The sequence below is a fragment of the Neovison vison genome, chromosome 2 (assembly GCF_020171115.1).
Source record: "Neovison vison isolate M4711 chromosome 2, ASM_NN_V1, whole genome shotgun sequence".
NCBI lineage: Eukaryota > Metazoa > Chordata > Mammalia > Carnivora > Mustelidae > Neogale > Neogale vison.
Window position 1 is genome coordinate 206,470,373 of NC_058092.1, and position 15,056 is coordinate 206,485,428.

Sequence of the window (15,056 nt, forward strand, 5' to 3'; positions counted from 1 at the left end):
CTCTTTCTGGATAGTGAGTGGAGAATGGATTAGAGGAGAGTTAAGACTAATGTCTGGGAGACCAGCTAGGGGATTGTTGTAGTTATCTTGTTAAGAGAGACTGGTGACCTGAGTGGGAGTTACTGTCATGGAATTTGATTTAAGAGATGTTTAGGGGGCGCCTGGGTGGCTCAGTGGATTAAAGCCTCTGCCTTCAGCTCAGGTCATGATCCCAGAGTCCTGGGATCGAGCCCTGCATCAGGCCTCTGCTCAGCAGGGAGCCTGCTTCCTCCTCTCTCTCTGCCTGCCTCTCTGCCTCCTTGTGATCTCTGTCTGTCAAATAAATAAATAAAATCTTAGAAAAAATAAGAGAGAGAGAGAGACGTTTAGGAGGGGAGAACGACAGGAGTTGGTGATTATTGCAAATGAGGGATGATGAAGATAGAGGGTAAAATATGATAGCCAAGTTTCAGACCTGAAGGATGGTAGCATTCACTAAGATAGGGAACACAGGAAGAGCAGATTTAGAAGGAAATGATAATTTCACTATTAGATCTAATGAGTATATTATACTTATTAGACACTTCCACATGGAAGTGTCTAAGTGGTAGTTAGATATATGGATTTGGACTTCAGGAGAGTTAGCCCGGAATTGTAGATTTAGGAGATAATAGTACTTGCAAGGTGACTGAAGTCGTGAGAATAGATGAGATCATCCAAGGACAATATATATGACAAGAAAAGAAGACATGGGATAGCGTGTAATTACGTAGCAATAATTTTAAGAGATAACTAGAGGAAGAGATATAGAGAAGATAGAGAAATAAAAGAAAAATCAGTTTGGGGGATGAATGCCAAGGAAGCAGAGATCATTTAAGAACCAGGAAGGAACGAACTTTGTCAGCTCCTTTAGATAAATCAGGTAATAAGAGAGCTGGAAAAGTCCATTGGATTTAACATCTACATGATCATTAGACACCTTGATAAGTAAGGGTACTTTTACTGGATAAGTAGGTTGCAACGAATATTAATATAGAAGTATAGATTGGAATTCATTAAGTATAAATAGCTTTTGGTAAAGGCTTTTTGGCTTTTGGTAAAAATCTTGGAGAGAATTTACCTTTTAGAGACTGAGAATTTGCCAATAGGTATCGGCTGATAAAGCATTTTATCCAAAAGGTACCCTGTAAATCACTGGCTGCACTGCTGTAAGGTACTATAGGAATTACGGAATGAAATGGATATCTTGTTGAATTGGTGTCAAGCCTTCACTGAAAGGGAGTAAGGGGAATCATTAGAATTAATTGATGAGGGGCGCCTGGGTGGCTCAGTGGGTTAAGCTGCTGCCTTCGGCTCGGGTCATGATCTCAGGGTCCTGGGATCGAGTCCCACATCGGGCTCTCTGCTCAGCAGGGAGCCTGCTTCCCTCTCTCTCTCTCTCTGCCTGCCTCTCCATCTACTTGTGATTTCTCTCTGACAAATAAATAAATAAAATCTTTAAAAAAAAAAAAAAGAATTAATTGATGACACTGAGCCAGGAAGATGGCCCATAACTTTCATGGCCAACCTGACTCTTGTATTATGAATGCAAATCAACAGAGAGCTAGGCATCTTTTGCAGGATACTTATTATCAAAACATACAATGGTATTGATATATGCTTTTACTTCTTCTTAGAAGTTTTATTACATGGTTTAAGAGACAGGTCAGTTGCCACTATATTTTCTTCAGAAATATTTCAGTTTGGGACACCTGGGTCGCTCAGTCAGTTAAGCATTTGCATTTGGCTCAGGTCATGATCTCCAGGTCCTGGGATCAAGCCCCACATCAGGCTCTCTGCTCAGCAGCGAGTCTGCTTTTCTTTCTCTCTCTCTCTCTCTCCCTCCCTCTCCCCTCACCCTTGGCCCTTCTCTCCCACTCGTTCTCTCTCCCTCAAATAAATAAGATCTAAAAACAAACTTTTGGTTTTCTTTAAAATCTTAAGCATAACAGAGAAATATAATAGTAGGCTTTGAGATGCTGTTATTTCCTATTCAAATGTGAAAGCAATTTAATTTTTATATTTTTAGGTGAGTAGAATATCTTTCTCTAAAATTTAAAAAACATTATTAACTTGTTTTTCTTTTTACAGCAATCTTTCCCAAAGAAATTTCCCATGTCTCAGTCAGTGCCTCATATTTACATTCAAGTTAAAGAATTTATTTATGCTAGCCTTAAATTTTCAGAGTCACTTCACCGGAGGTAAGTTTACTAATAAGAAATATATCTTTATCATAGCTATTTTTATGAAACAGTAACACTTGATTTTCTGGCCTTGATTCTTTAATGGATTATTATCTCATTGGAAAGGCTTGCACATTTTAGTAACATTGAGGTTAAGTTGCTGTAAATTTGGTGGTATGTATTTTTTACTTTCTATAATGTAAATCTTGAAACTTACATAAAAATAGAGATAGGAAACTCCTGTGTTCTCCGCATCTGTAACAATAATAAACATTTTGCCATATTTTCTTAAATTTTTTTGCTTAAGTATTTCATCTTATTTTTTTTAAGATTTTATTTATTTGAGAGAGAAAGGGAGAGAGAGAGAGAGGGCACGTACCCAAGGGGCAGAGGGAGAGGGAGAGAATCTCAAGCAGACTTTGTGTTCAGTGTGGAGCCCCACATGGGGCCCATCTCATGACCCTGAGATCATGACCTGAGCCAAAACCAAGAGTCAGAGGTAATCAACTAAACCATCCAGGCACCCCTTTGCTGAGTATTTTAAAAAACAAATTCCAGGGGCGCCTGGGTGGCTCAGTGGGTTAAGCCTCTGCCTTCGGCTCAGGTCATGATCTCAGGGTCCTGGGATCGAGCCCCGCATCAGGCTCTCTGCTCAGAAGAGAGCCTGCTTCCCCCTCTCTCTCTGCCTGCCTCTCTGCCTACTTGTGATCTCTCTCTCTCTCTCGTCTAGCAAATAAATAAAATCTTAAAAAAAAAAAATTTCAGAAACAATGACATTTTACCCCTGGAAACAGTATGTGTTTCTAAAAGAATAAAGGTATTTCATTATTTAAACATCACACTTAACAAAATTAATACTATTCCATAACATCAATTCTCTCGTCCATATCACTATTTTCTTGATTGCCCCCAAGATGTCTTTTTACCATTGGTATGTTTGTTTGCTAATAACAGTTTGCTACTGTTACTCTTTCTAGAGCTTTTATTAATTAATCTAATTTTAATTCATATAGGTAATATACAGTGTTATATCAGTTTTAGGTATACAATGTAGTGATTTAGTAGTTCTGTACAGTACTCAGTGCTCATTATAAGTCTGTTCTTTAATCCACTTCACCTGTTTCACCCATCTCTTCCTCTGATAACCATCAGTTTGTTCTCTCTCTTTTCTTCTTTTGCTCATTTGTTTTGTTTCTTAAATCGCACATATGAGTGAAATCATGTGGTATTTGTCTTTCTCTAACTGATTTATTTCACCTAGCATTATACTGTAGCTCTATCCATGTTGTTGCAGATGGCAAGATTTCATTCTTTTTTATGGCTGAGTAATATTCTGTTTTATATGTGTGTGTGTGTGTGTGTGTGTATGTATCACTTCTTCTTTATCCATTTATCTGTCAGTGGACAATTGGGCTGCTGTAGCTGGGGTCCAAATAAGAGTCACACCTTGGATTTGTTGTTAAATTTTTTTCCAGTATTCTTTCTTTTTTTCCCCCTTTTTCTTTAGTTGTTTAGATCTTATTTATTTATTTCAGTTTTTCTGTTGCTCTGGTTACCAGTAACTAGATAATATCCCTACTTTGTGTTATTCACTTGTCAAAAAACTGATATTCTTAATAGTTTTTTCCTTAATTAGGTTTAAAGTGAGGATTAAAAAACGAACAGAATTAAAGAATGTTGTAGCAAATTGGTATCATATTCAGTAATGGAGAGCAGTACAGCAGTTGTTGGTAGCTGTAGTGAACTTGATTTTAGATGAGAGAATACCATTTATCTGGTGTGATGAAATAATACCCAATATTTATGGAGTTGGGAAATGTGATGTTATTTCTGTTTTGCTGACAAGGAAACTGAGGCTCAGAGAGGCTATGTCATCCAGAATGACCCAGCTAGTTAGTTAGAGAGCTGGGATGAAGGAAGATGTCTTCTGACTCCCATATCAGTGAAAGCGTCTGGCATTTAAGGAGCGACCAGTTAATGTTAGGACATTTATCTTTATGCCACCTTTGTTCCAGCTACCTAGATGAACCTTGCATTATAGTCACATGACATATTTCTAATTGTGAATACACTCTGGAAGAGAGAGTGGTGAAGCTGGCTTTCACAATCTCCCTCTCAATTCTATTCTTCTGAATTTGTATCTTGAATAGCAGGAAATACCTTTCAGCATGAAGCTCTTCTGAATTTTAAGTCATAAGAAAGGCATGAAGGCAGTACATGTATAACAGTCATTTATTTTTCAAGCTGAAACAGAACAATGACAGTTGTTTTTATTTTATTGTATCTGTGTCTCTTATTGTAAGCTACCACTATTTTGGATTTAAAGAGCATATAAGGGGTGCCTGAGTGGCTCAGTGGGTTAAGCCTCTGCCTTCAGCTCAGGTCATGATCTTGGGGTCCTGGGATTGAGCCCCGCATCAGACTCTCTGTTCAGCGGGGAGCCTGCTTCCCCCTCTCTCTACCTGCCTCTCTGCCTACTTGTGATTTCTCTCTCTGTCAAATAAATAAATCTTTTTAAAAAATTAAGAGCATATAAATAAGTGGAGGAAGAAATGTGTCTTCTGCTAGCATAAAAGAGTTACCTGATTTTAGGTCTTACACTGCTTTTTAGAGATCTTTAAAAGATTTCTTAATTTTTGCTCCTGATAATGTATGAGTTGGAGAAAAAAGGAAAAAAAGGAAGATAAATGAATGGTATCAGTTGTGCTATGTATTTCTCACAAGCCAGTGATTCTCAAAGTGTAGTCCTCAGACCAGCAGCATTAGGATCACATGGGAAATTATTAGAAATGCCACCTCAGACCTATTGAATCTGAGGGTGGGGCCCTGGGTTTTATCAAGACCTCTGGGTAATTCTGATGCACTTTGCACTTGAAGAACCACAGCATTAAGCTCTTTAAGCTTCACTTTATTCTACCATCTCTTATACCAAAGTCTCTAAAGATACATTTCAAAGACATTAGCTTTTAACTTCAATCATAAAATTCTTTGTACTGCACAGCATGGTATGATCTAGCACTTGAAAACCAATGGATAAATGAGAGTATTAACTGAAAATGATTAACAAATTGCTGCGATGGTAGTTTTCAACAGTGGAACTCAAATGGTCTGAGAGCCACCAGTAATTTATGCCTGTCTTGTTTTTCTTTTACCACTCTAAATTTTTTATTTGGACAAAGGCACTATAATACAGCGGTTAAGAATATAAACTTCAGGGCGCCTGGGTGGCTCAATGGGTTGAGGCCTCTATCTTCGGCTCAGGCTGTGATCTCAGGTCCTGGGATCGAGCCCCGGGTCAGGCTCTTGGCAGGGAGCCTTCTTCCTCCTCTCTCTCTCTCTGCCTCTCTGCCTGCTGGTGATCTCTGTCAAATAAATAAAATAAAATCTTCAAAAAAAAAAAAAAAGAATATAAACTTCAGACTTAGACCTTAGTTTGAGTCTTGATGGTGGCACTCACTAGTTCTGGTAGGATGTTGAGCAAGTCACTTAATCTGTTTAAATTGCAGTTTCCTCATCTGTAAAATGAGTGAATTAATTCATACAGTGGTTGTAAGAATTAAGCGAGGTAGTGCAGGTGTATAAGACACTCGGCATAGTGCCTGGCATTTGGTAAGCACATAGTTACTTCAGAGAGGATGGGATATTACATTATTAGACATGAGACTGGAACTTGGAGTGTTTATATATTACTTTGTAAGCATGAGGGAATCGTTGAAGAATTTTTAAGTAAGGAATGACATTATTAGAGTTATGTTCTAGAACGTTTACTCTGGAGACCTCAGTGTGGATGATAGATTGGAGTGGGATTAAAAAAAAAATAGTCATGTTGAACTAATGAAGGCAGTGGTTCAAGAAGGGAGATAAAGACTGAAATAGGATCAGTGGTGATGAAGAGGAAGGAATATAAGCAAGAAGTATTTAAGAGCCTGCTATTACCTGGTACTTAGGAATAATTAGAAGGTGAAGTTAAGGGAAGTTAACAATTTGACCTACCTTTGGGTGGACTTGAATTTGTTCATATACTCTCAAATAGATTCTGGTTGTAGTTAGTCTAAATCTTTGAAAACAATGATGCATGCATTCATCTGTTCTAAACATATGCATGTGAAAAGGAGAAACAAGTATCTTTTCAACATCCTACAACTTGGCTCAAATGGTGTATTTCAGAATTATTCTTGAAGCTGCAGTCTTTGCTCTATAATATTGATTCCTCTCATCTTTTACTTTAAATGTAGATTACTTTAACATTTTTTAAATAGGTAATGTATACAACTTGCACATCCTAATATGTACTTTTTACTGCTTAATCTAAATTTTGATTATTGAAAAATAGGACTGACATCTAATTAAGATATTGTTAAACTGTAGAAAGTATAGAGTCCTAGCAGTTTGCAATTAACTTTTGTTTAATTTACAGAGGAGAGACATTGGGTATTTAATTGTTATCTGATATTTTTAGTGCATTTATAACACCATAGATAAAAGTCATTAGTCATAATATTATGTCTAGTTTTCCCTAAAGCCTCCCTGTTGTCTTACTAGAACTAGAATTGGCACCTCAGTTCTGACTTTGTATGTGAACTCCTAGCCTTTCAGGAAGTCAGTGTTGTGGACTAATGCTGGGGCAGAAAAGATTGTGAAGTTTTTTTTCCCTCTGTCTTTGACAAGAGTATTTGTCACTTTTGTTAATTCAGTATCTAATCATTGTAATGAACTCTCTATGAACATAAGTTATTCATTCAACAAGGCCTTTATTTTTACATTTTTAAAAAAATTATGCTTTACTAAATACATTGGCTATTTTCATTTTGTTAATAAGAGAATTGACAGTTCAGATTACAGAGACAGCACAGCATAGTTTATTTAAAAATACGTAAATCTAAATTTTTTCTAGATCATCAGGTTTCTGACATACATTTTTATTTTAAAAATTTGTATCTGTGATCTGAAATTGAGCTATTAGAGTTCCTTTGTTCTTTTATTTGTCATTAAAAAGTTATGGAAAAAATCACTTTCTGGGTTTAAAGCTCTTTTATTATGTTTAAACATATTTGGAGTTTGATTTTTAGAACCAGAAGATGCCTCAGAGCTTTTTATTACAAATGTTTGGGTTTCTTTTTATATATGAATAAAAGTAGGGCTGGAGAATGAAATGACTTCATGAAGAGACTTCAAAGTCTCAACTACTTGGTCACAGAGGAAACATCTGGACCTAATATGATCTGTAAGAAATTTTCAGTTTGTATGAGAGATTTAATTATGAAATGTTTTTTTAAATGTAGGAAGAGTATGGGTTATATAGGCTCAAAGGACAAGGAGTTAAGGAAAATATTGCTCAGTTGAGATAAAAACCTGATGGTGGAAATACTGGTCATTGTCAGGTAAATCTTGTTAGCACAAATAGGACATAGGTGCTGATAGTTTTCTTTCTCTGCTTTCACCTAAGCAAGAAAAAGGTATGCATTGACTCAGCATCAAGGAAGTTCAGGGAAATTAACAGAAGGCATTATCTATACTGGATAAGTTTTCATCTGAGAAGTATGCTATTCAGGGTGTCTTTAAGCATAATTTGAGTGTGTCAGAAAAGAAACCAGAGGAGTAGGTAACCACCTCTTTTTTGACAGGGTGAGTATACTGATTGTTCTAGGACACTGTTGATAGATTAGCAAGAGTTCTCTGTCCCAGAGTTTGTTGTCAACTAACCCTGGGACCCTACTGGTAAGTCTGGGAAGTCTTGATTTTAGTTGTAAAAAATCAGAAAAATATTCTTTTAGGTATGTTAGAGTTAGGGTTAGCAGATATTGAAAAAAATGCCTGCGTTAAAATGGAGAACATTGGAGTAATAGTGAGAAGTACCTGTGTTTTGTCAAATCTTGCTCTATTTGCAATTAAAAAATAAATATAAACTATAAATATTGGTGCTTCATGGATTATTAAGAGTAACATTTTAATAAAACAGAAAGGATGCTAAAATTTTAGTCTGTATAGCAGTGGTTCTCAGCTGGAGTAATTCCACCCCGAGACCCCAGGTACATTTGGCAATGTCTTTGGGCTCCCAGCCACAACTTAGGGGGAAGGGAGCTACTTGCATCTAGTGGGTAGAGGCCAGGAATGGTGCTAGACATCTTTCAAAGCATCCTCAAAGCACAGGACAGCCCCACAGCAAAAAATTATCTTGCATGAAATGTTAACAGTGCTGAGACTGAGAAAACTTAGTGTAAGGACAGTATAATCCTTTTGATAATGAAGCTATATATGTTAATATATATATGAAGAAGTCATTGTTTACTTAAATCAAAGGTCTAGTGGTTAGGAGAAAATAAAAAGCTTGTTAGTGCTAGCCTAGCAATCTTAAGGATGTTAAGAAATATCATAGAGTGTTCTTTTTTTCTTTGCACCAAATTAAAACTAGTGTAAGGTAATTATTTTTACTTCTTTGAATCTTTTAAAAAAAATCTCAGTGGACATGATATTTTTGTTATATTAAAGTTAAATCTAGTAATTAATTATATCTAGAAAGAGCTCACATCAATTTACATTTAAAAATATTTTTAACTATAGTTGTATTTGAAGTGTCTTTAGAAGTATCCCATAGTGAAGTCATAATTTAAGAATAATTTTATTTCCCTTTATACTAAGTACCCCATGGTTTTATTGTAATGGTTAATGGAATACATTTAAATTATGCCATAAATGAACATTCTGCTTTGTTGAAAATGTTGTTTTTGTGACAGAATTGAATTTGGAGATTTAATAAATTTGGATAATTTATTTAAAGATATAAAAGAATGAGGTGGAGCAAATTATTGTAGTTAATTGTGTTAAATCATTCAGGAAGCTAACTATACCTTTTTGGAGAGCAAAATAATAATCAACTTTTATTTTTAGCTCAACAGAAATAGATGATATGCTTAGAAAATCTACAAATCTGCTGCTGACCAGAACTTTGAGTAGCTGTTTACTGAATCTTATTAGAAAACCTCATATAGGTTTGACAGAGGTAGGTACAAAAAAAAAAATACTAGTTAAATCTTTCATTATATGAAAAAAATGTATAAGTTATTGCTAAATATCATCCTGTAAAACTAGATTTCTATTTTTTTAAATTTATTTTACTTTTAAAGATTTATTTTAGAGAGAGGGTACAGGCATGTGTGGGGAGGGGCTGAGGAAGAAGAATAGGGAGAGAGAGAATCTTGAGCAGACTCCCTGCTAACCACAGAGCTCCACGTGGGGCTTGATCTCATCATCTGAGATGATGACCTGAGCCAAAATCAAGAGTCAGACACTTAACCAACTGAGCCACCCAGACGCCCCATCTGTTTTGTTAATACAAAGTGAAGGTCAAGCAAAACTTTATTTCGCGCCAAGCATCAAGAATCAAACTGACTGGTCAGGGCTATCTCTTACGAAAAGGCGATGATGATGATCCCCACAAGGTCACTCCCAAGAAGGCCGCTCCGGAGGAGGCTGCTCTAGATGAGGCTGCTCCGCAGATGAGGCCACTCCATGATCGGAGCCGCTCCCAAGAAGAGGCCACTCCCAAGATGAGGCCGCTGCTCCATGAGGTTGCTCCCCGGACAAGGCCGCTCCCAAGAAGAGGCCATTCTGGACAAGACCGCTTCCCAGATGAGGCCGCTCCCGACGACGAAGAGGCAATGATGACAGCGACGATGACAAGGGGGACAACCCGGATGACACAGACTCTGCTCCCCACGATGCCACTCTGACAAGTCTGCCACCCAGAGGAAGCCACCGCTGTGGACAAGGCCGCTCGTGGCGTGGGGTGGTGAGGCATTTTGCAGCGAGGCTGCTGGCGGCTAGGGGCTGTTGGCATCTCAGGGCCGCTGGCGTCTCGGGACCGCTGGCATCTAGGGGCTGCAGGCATCGGGATCACTGACCGCTGGACCGCTGGTGTCTTGGGGCTGCTAGTGTCTAGGGGCTGCAGGCATTGGGACTGCTGACCGCTGGACCGCTGGACCACTGGCATCTAGGGGCTGCAGGCATCGGGACCGCTGGACAGCTGGACCGCTGGACCGCTGGCATCTAGGGGCTGCAGGCGTCGGGACTGCTGACGGCTGGACTGCTGGACCGCTGGTGTCTCGGCTTCGGGCTGCTGAAGGTGGGGCCACTGGAAGCTGCAGGCGGCTGAAAGCTGCAGGTGGCTCGGGGCTGCCGGAGGCGGGACCACCGGAGGCGGGACTGCAGGCGGCTGGAGGCTGCAGGCAGCGGCTCGGGGCCGCTGGAGGCTGGAGACTGCCAGCGCAGGGACCGCTGGTGGCGGTTATAGCTCTTACAAGAGCTGTTACAGCTCCTCCACTCCACTGACTCTTCTGCTCCCACCAACTCTTCCTTCTGCTCCTGCCACAGCTCTCCTACTCCCTTGCTAGCCTCGCTCAGCCACCTTTATGCGGTTGGTTGAGCCCCGCCCCTACACAGGTGGCCAATCGGATCTCAATTCATCCCAGTGGATATACACATGCTGCACTGATTGGACATCTCCACCTGGCCTGCCCCACCCCTACATCTGGGGTCCCCAAGCAAGTTCCTCTGGGAGGGGCAGGCCCTTACAGTTTTGAATTTATTAGTAGAAGTGGATTTTTTTTTAGTGTAAATTTAAGCTATTTGAGGGGGAAGGGTTTACATGGAGAATATTAGAACATATATGTAGAATGGTGATTGCCAGACTTGCTATGAAAAATGAAAATACTCATTTTTTTACTTGGTATATGTATAAAATTTGGAAAAGTACTTTAAAGAGTTGTTCTAAGTTAATTGGCAGACTCTTGTTTTTTTTTAATTATAGCATTTATAGTATTTGCAGCAGGCTTTTTAAATCAGATAATCCTTTGTATCCTATAAAGCTATAATTATGCAGAAATGGTACCATTGCTGAAAATAATAATTCATTTTCATAAACCAGATGGTTTTGTGTACATGTAACCTACATTTTAACAGATTTATTTTGTATTTTCTAGCTAGTGCAAATCATCATAAACACAACACACTTGGAACAAGCTTGCAAATACCTTGAGGACTTTATAACTAATATTACAAACATTTCTCAAGAGACTGTTCATACCACAAGACTTTATGGACTTTCTACTTTTAAGGTATGTAAAAATCCAACCAAAAAGTTTTATTTCTATTACTATAAGCAAACTTTTAAAAATATAAGACAATTTTTATCATACACTTGATTCCATTATATTCTGAACCATTGAAAATTAGAGATTAATCATTGTCAACAACAAATAGATAAATGTGAGTTTCCTTTTGGCATTTTAAACATCGCCCCTAAAATGGAGAAAAATGTATTGATTTTCCACAGCTATATTACACTTTGTTCATGTTTTGAAGACTTACGGTATTGCTAAATCAGCCTTAACTGGATTTATGTTAATATCTCACAGTTCCATAATTAATTTTATATGTAATGTGTATACATGTATGTGTTTGGAAATTAAAAATGTAAGATGAATTAGGTAAGTGTAAGACTGGCTTTATATTCTTTATTAACTCTGATTTGAAGAAAAATAAATATTACCTTTTTACATGTTACCAAAGTCCTATGTTCTTCTGAATGGAAAGATTTCTGTTTATATAATACTGTGTGCTATCCCAAAAGATTAATTAATGGTTGTTTTAAGAAGAATGGTAGATTGAATAATTTCATTAATTTGTTTTATAAACTGTTTTATAATTTTATTGATTTGGGGTCATATAGATGAGACCCTGGCATAATCTTATATAAATCACTTTTCATTGACCAGTTTATTAAATTAATATAAACCACTTACTGATCTCTTATCTTTAAAATAGGCTGGCTAGTTTAATTTTTTTTTTTTTAAGATTTTATTTATTTATTTGACAGAGAGAAATCACAAGTAGACAGAGAGGCAGGCAGAGAGAGAGGGAAGCTGGCTCCCTGCTGAGCAGAGAGCCCGATGCGGGACTCGATCCCAGGACTCTGAGATCATGACCTGAGCCGAAGGCAGCGGATTAACCCACTGAGCCACCAAGGCGCCCTAATTTTTTTTTTTAAGATTTTATTTATTCATTTGGTAGAGAGAGAAAGCATGAGCAGGGGGAGGGGCAGAAGGAGAAACAGGCTCTCTGGTGAGCAGGGAGCGGAGCAGGAAGCTGGCTCTGGGTCTCAATCCCAGGACCCTCTCATACCTGAGCTGAAGACAAATGCTTAACCAACTGAGCCAACCAGGTGCCCCTAGGCTGGCTAGTTTAACCTCATATTCCTTTCTAAGTTTTTAATTAAAGTGTTACCATGCTTTTATTCTTGATATATTATAAATTACCACCTTGGCTCCTATAATTATATTATAATCATTTACATTTTTAAAAATTCAATATACTTGTATTTAGAAATAACTAATGTTAACAATAACCACACTTCGAAAGTGTGAAGTCCAGAAATGACTCTTGGCTCCTAAAATTATCTGGCTGGTCCCCAGATCTTACGTTTTTCTGATGGTTCCTGAGCTCATATAGTCATCCTGATACATTAAAGCACAAATGCAGATGACATCTGAGTGAGCAAATAGATGAAATTAGTTATTAAAACTGAGACAGAAACTTCACAAAGCAAACATTGATTTATTCAGGTAGTATAGTACAGTAATTAAGGGCAATATACTCTGGAGTTAGACTATTGTGTGACTTTGGGCACATTTTTCAACTGTAATGTTTCACAGGTTTTTTTTTCTATAAAATTTGAGTAGTAATGTATTACCTATGTCATTCAATTATTATGGAGTTTAAAGATACTTAGTGTAGTGTCATTTGTTGTACATCATCTATGCTCTGAGTGCTCTATTAGGTGCTGAAAATATAAAAATGTATCCCTGCCTCGAGAAGCTCATAGGAGAAAAAAACTATAAAAAAGACACTTGACCAAAAAAAAAAAAAAAAAAAAAAGACACTTGACAATATGGTATATTAAGTAATATAACATGGGAGGAAAGTCCACAAGTTTTTGCATATTTTTCTAATCCAATGACAAATTATTTTCTTTTATATTGGACTTTACACAATCTTTCTTCTTTTTCATTATTCTCTATCCTTATGTCCATATGTTACTCATATACTGTCAAGAAGAGATTTGCTAAGGACTGGAGTTGTAAGCATATTTAACTGTTAACATTAAATTTAACAAGCTTACTCTGTCCTCTCATTAAAACATGAATTGCCTTGACATCTGGTATATCTAGGGATCTTCAAGCAAATTTCCTTTTCATTTATAAGTCAAAGAACCAAGACACTGAAACATGCTACTTTAAGATTAAGGGATCTTAGAACTATACTTCCCCAAATCTGCTTGTTGGGAGGGAATGTTTAGATATGTTAGCTCTGGTTCATCATTCCAGTGGTCCCTTAAGTTATAGATAATTTAGTTGAAACTATAATTGCTATAGAATACTCGTTGGGTTTTCTTGGAAATCAGAAAATCAAGTGCAGCCTGTACAAATAGTAGAGCATCCTTGTTTTTTGTTGTTTGTTTTTTGTTTTGTTTTCACACAGAACTCAGGAAGCCTTTCTATTTTATGAAATGAGAACAAGAGCTGTGCTCATTTCTACCTTTTGTCTGTTTCAAGGGGAGTTTGTCTTAAACTATAATATAAGGAAGCAATTAAAAAAAATGTAAGGAAGCAATTCAATAGCGAAAGTTTTAAAATCAGTATGAAAGTGAATTGTTGAGTGAGATTGGGGGGAATTTCCATTCCTAGGGAACAGTCAGTCTATTACCTCTTTCAAGGAGCTGATTAAAGTACAGTCTTGATTACAGACTTTAGCATACATTGCTTAGTTAACCTCTTAGCCTAATTCTTTTCAGTCCAGTGACCCTAGCAAACATATTCCTATTTAGTTGCCCAGTGATTATGGAAATAAGCATTTAAAGGTTCTTTTACCCACACCCCATTTGTTTCCCCTCCAAAAAACACAGATGCATACACAAAGTCCTTGATTTTTACCTTTGCTTATTTTATGAAATATTATATAAACTCTCTTGTTAGCATGCCTTTATTTTGCTAAATCTGTGAGTGATACAAAAGAAGTTAAGTAACTAGTTCTAGCCTCAAGCAGTACCTCAGCTTTTTGAAATTAACCTGGACCCACACTGAGAGCTACTTTAAGACTTCTGACTGAAAAGATTTGCATCAGAATGGAGGGGGAAACATGGGAATACCATTACCTTTCTAATCTATATAGTAGAGAAATGGCCCAGTTTTTCTTTGGCATCAGAGCTCTTTAACTTTGCTCCAGGGAGTTTTTCCAACCTGCCACTCTAAAAAGCCCTGGCCGTGATTCCAACTATAAGTGCCTACATGGAATATGCTTCTGATTCTTTTTCTAATTTGCTGTTCTAAAATCTGTTGATGACTGTGCAGCAAAGTTTTTTTTTTTTTAGAATTATGGTTAAAGTGACAGTGGTAAGTTATCTTTGATCATGAGCTTGAAATTCTCATCCTATAGAGCAAGGACGTGGTACATGGACTATTATAAAATCTTTTAAAATTAAGTGTAATATATATATATATATATGCACAATTTATATATGCAAAAGTTATAAATATATATAGCTCAATTAATTATTAAAGGTAAATACAGACTTCTAGTTTCCATTCTAGTATGCAAAGAGTTTGGAAGTTGTCACTGTGTCCTGACAAGTAAAAAAACTGAGAAAACTGAAAAATAAATTTATTTGATCTGTCAGAGAAGTGAGATCATAGGGCAAACTGCTGGTCCCCAGATTGGAGAGAGACAGACTGAAAAATACAGAGAACCACAATTTAATGGAGCCATAAACTTCCACAGGAATCAGTATTGGAAAACCTGAAC

General features: G+C 37.2%; 1 protein-coding gene across 2 annotated transcripts in view; it reads left to right on the forward strand.

Annotated features, from left to right (window-relative positions):
- The window catches only part of EXOC6 (exocyst complex component 6), a 231,158-nt gene that overhangs the window by 116,689 nt on the left and 99,413 nt on the right, over positions 1 to 15,056 (forward strand). For both annotated transcript variants that reach the window (XM_044240115.1, XM_044240114.1), the window contains exons 15-17: positions 2,110 to 2,219; positions 9,090 to 9,201; positions 11,180 to 11,314. In XM_044240115.1, coding sequence (XP_044096050.1) covers positions 2,110 to 2,219; positions 9,090 to 9,201; positions 11,180 to 11,314 — 357 coding nt within the window. The remainder of the gene's footprint in view (positions 1 to 2,109; positions 2,220 to 9,089; positions 9,202 to 11,179; positions 11,315 to 15,056) is intronic.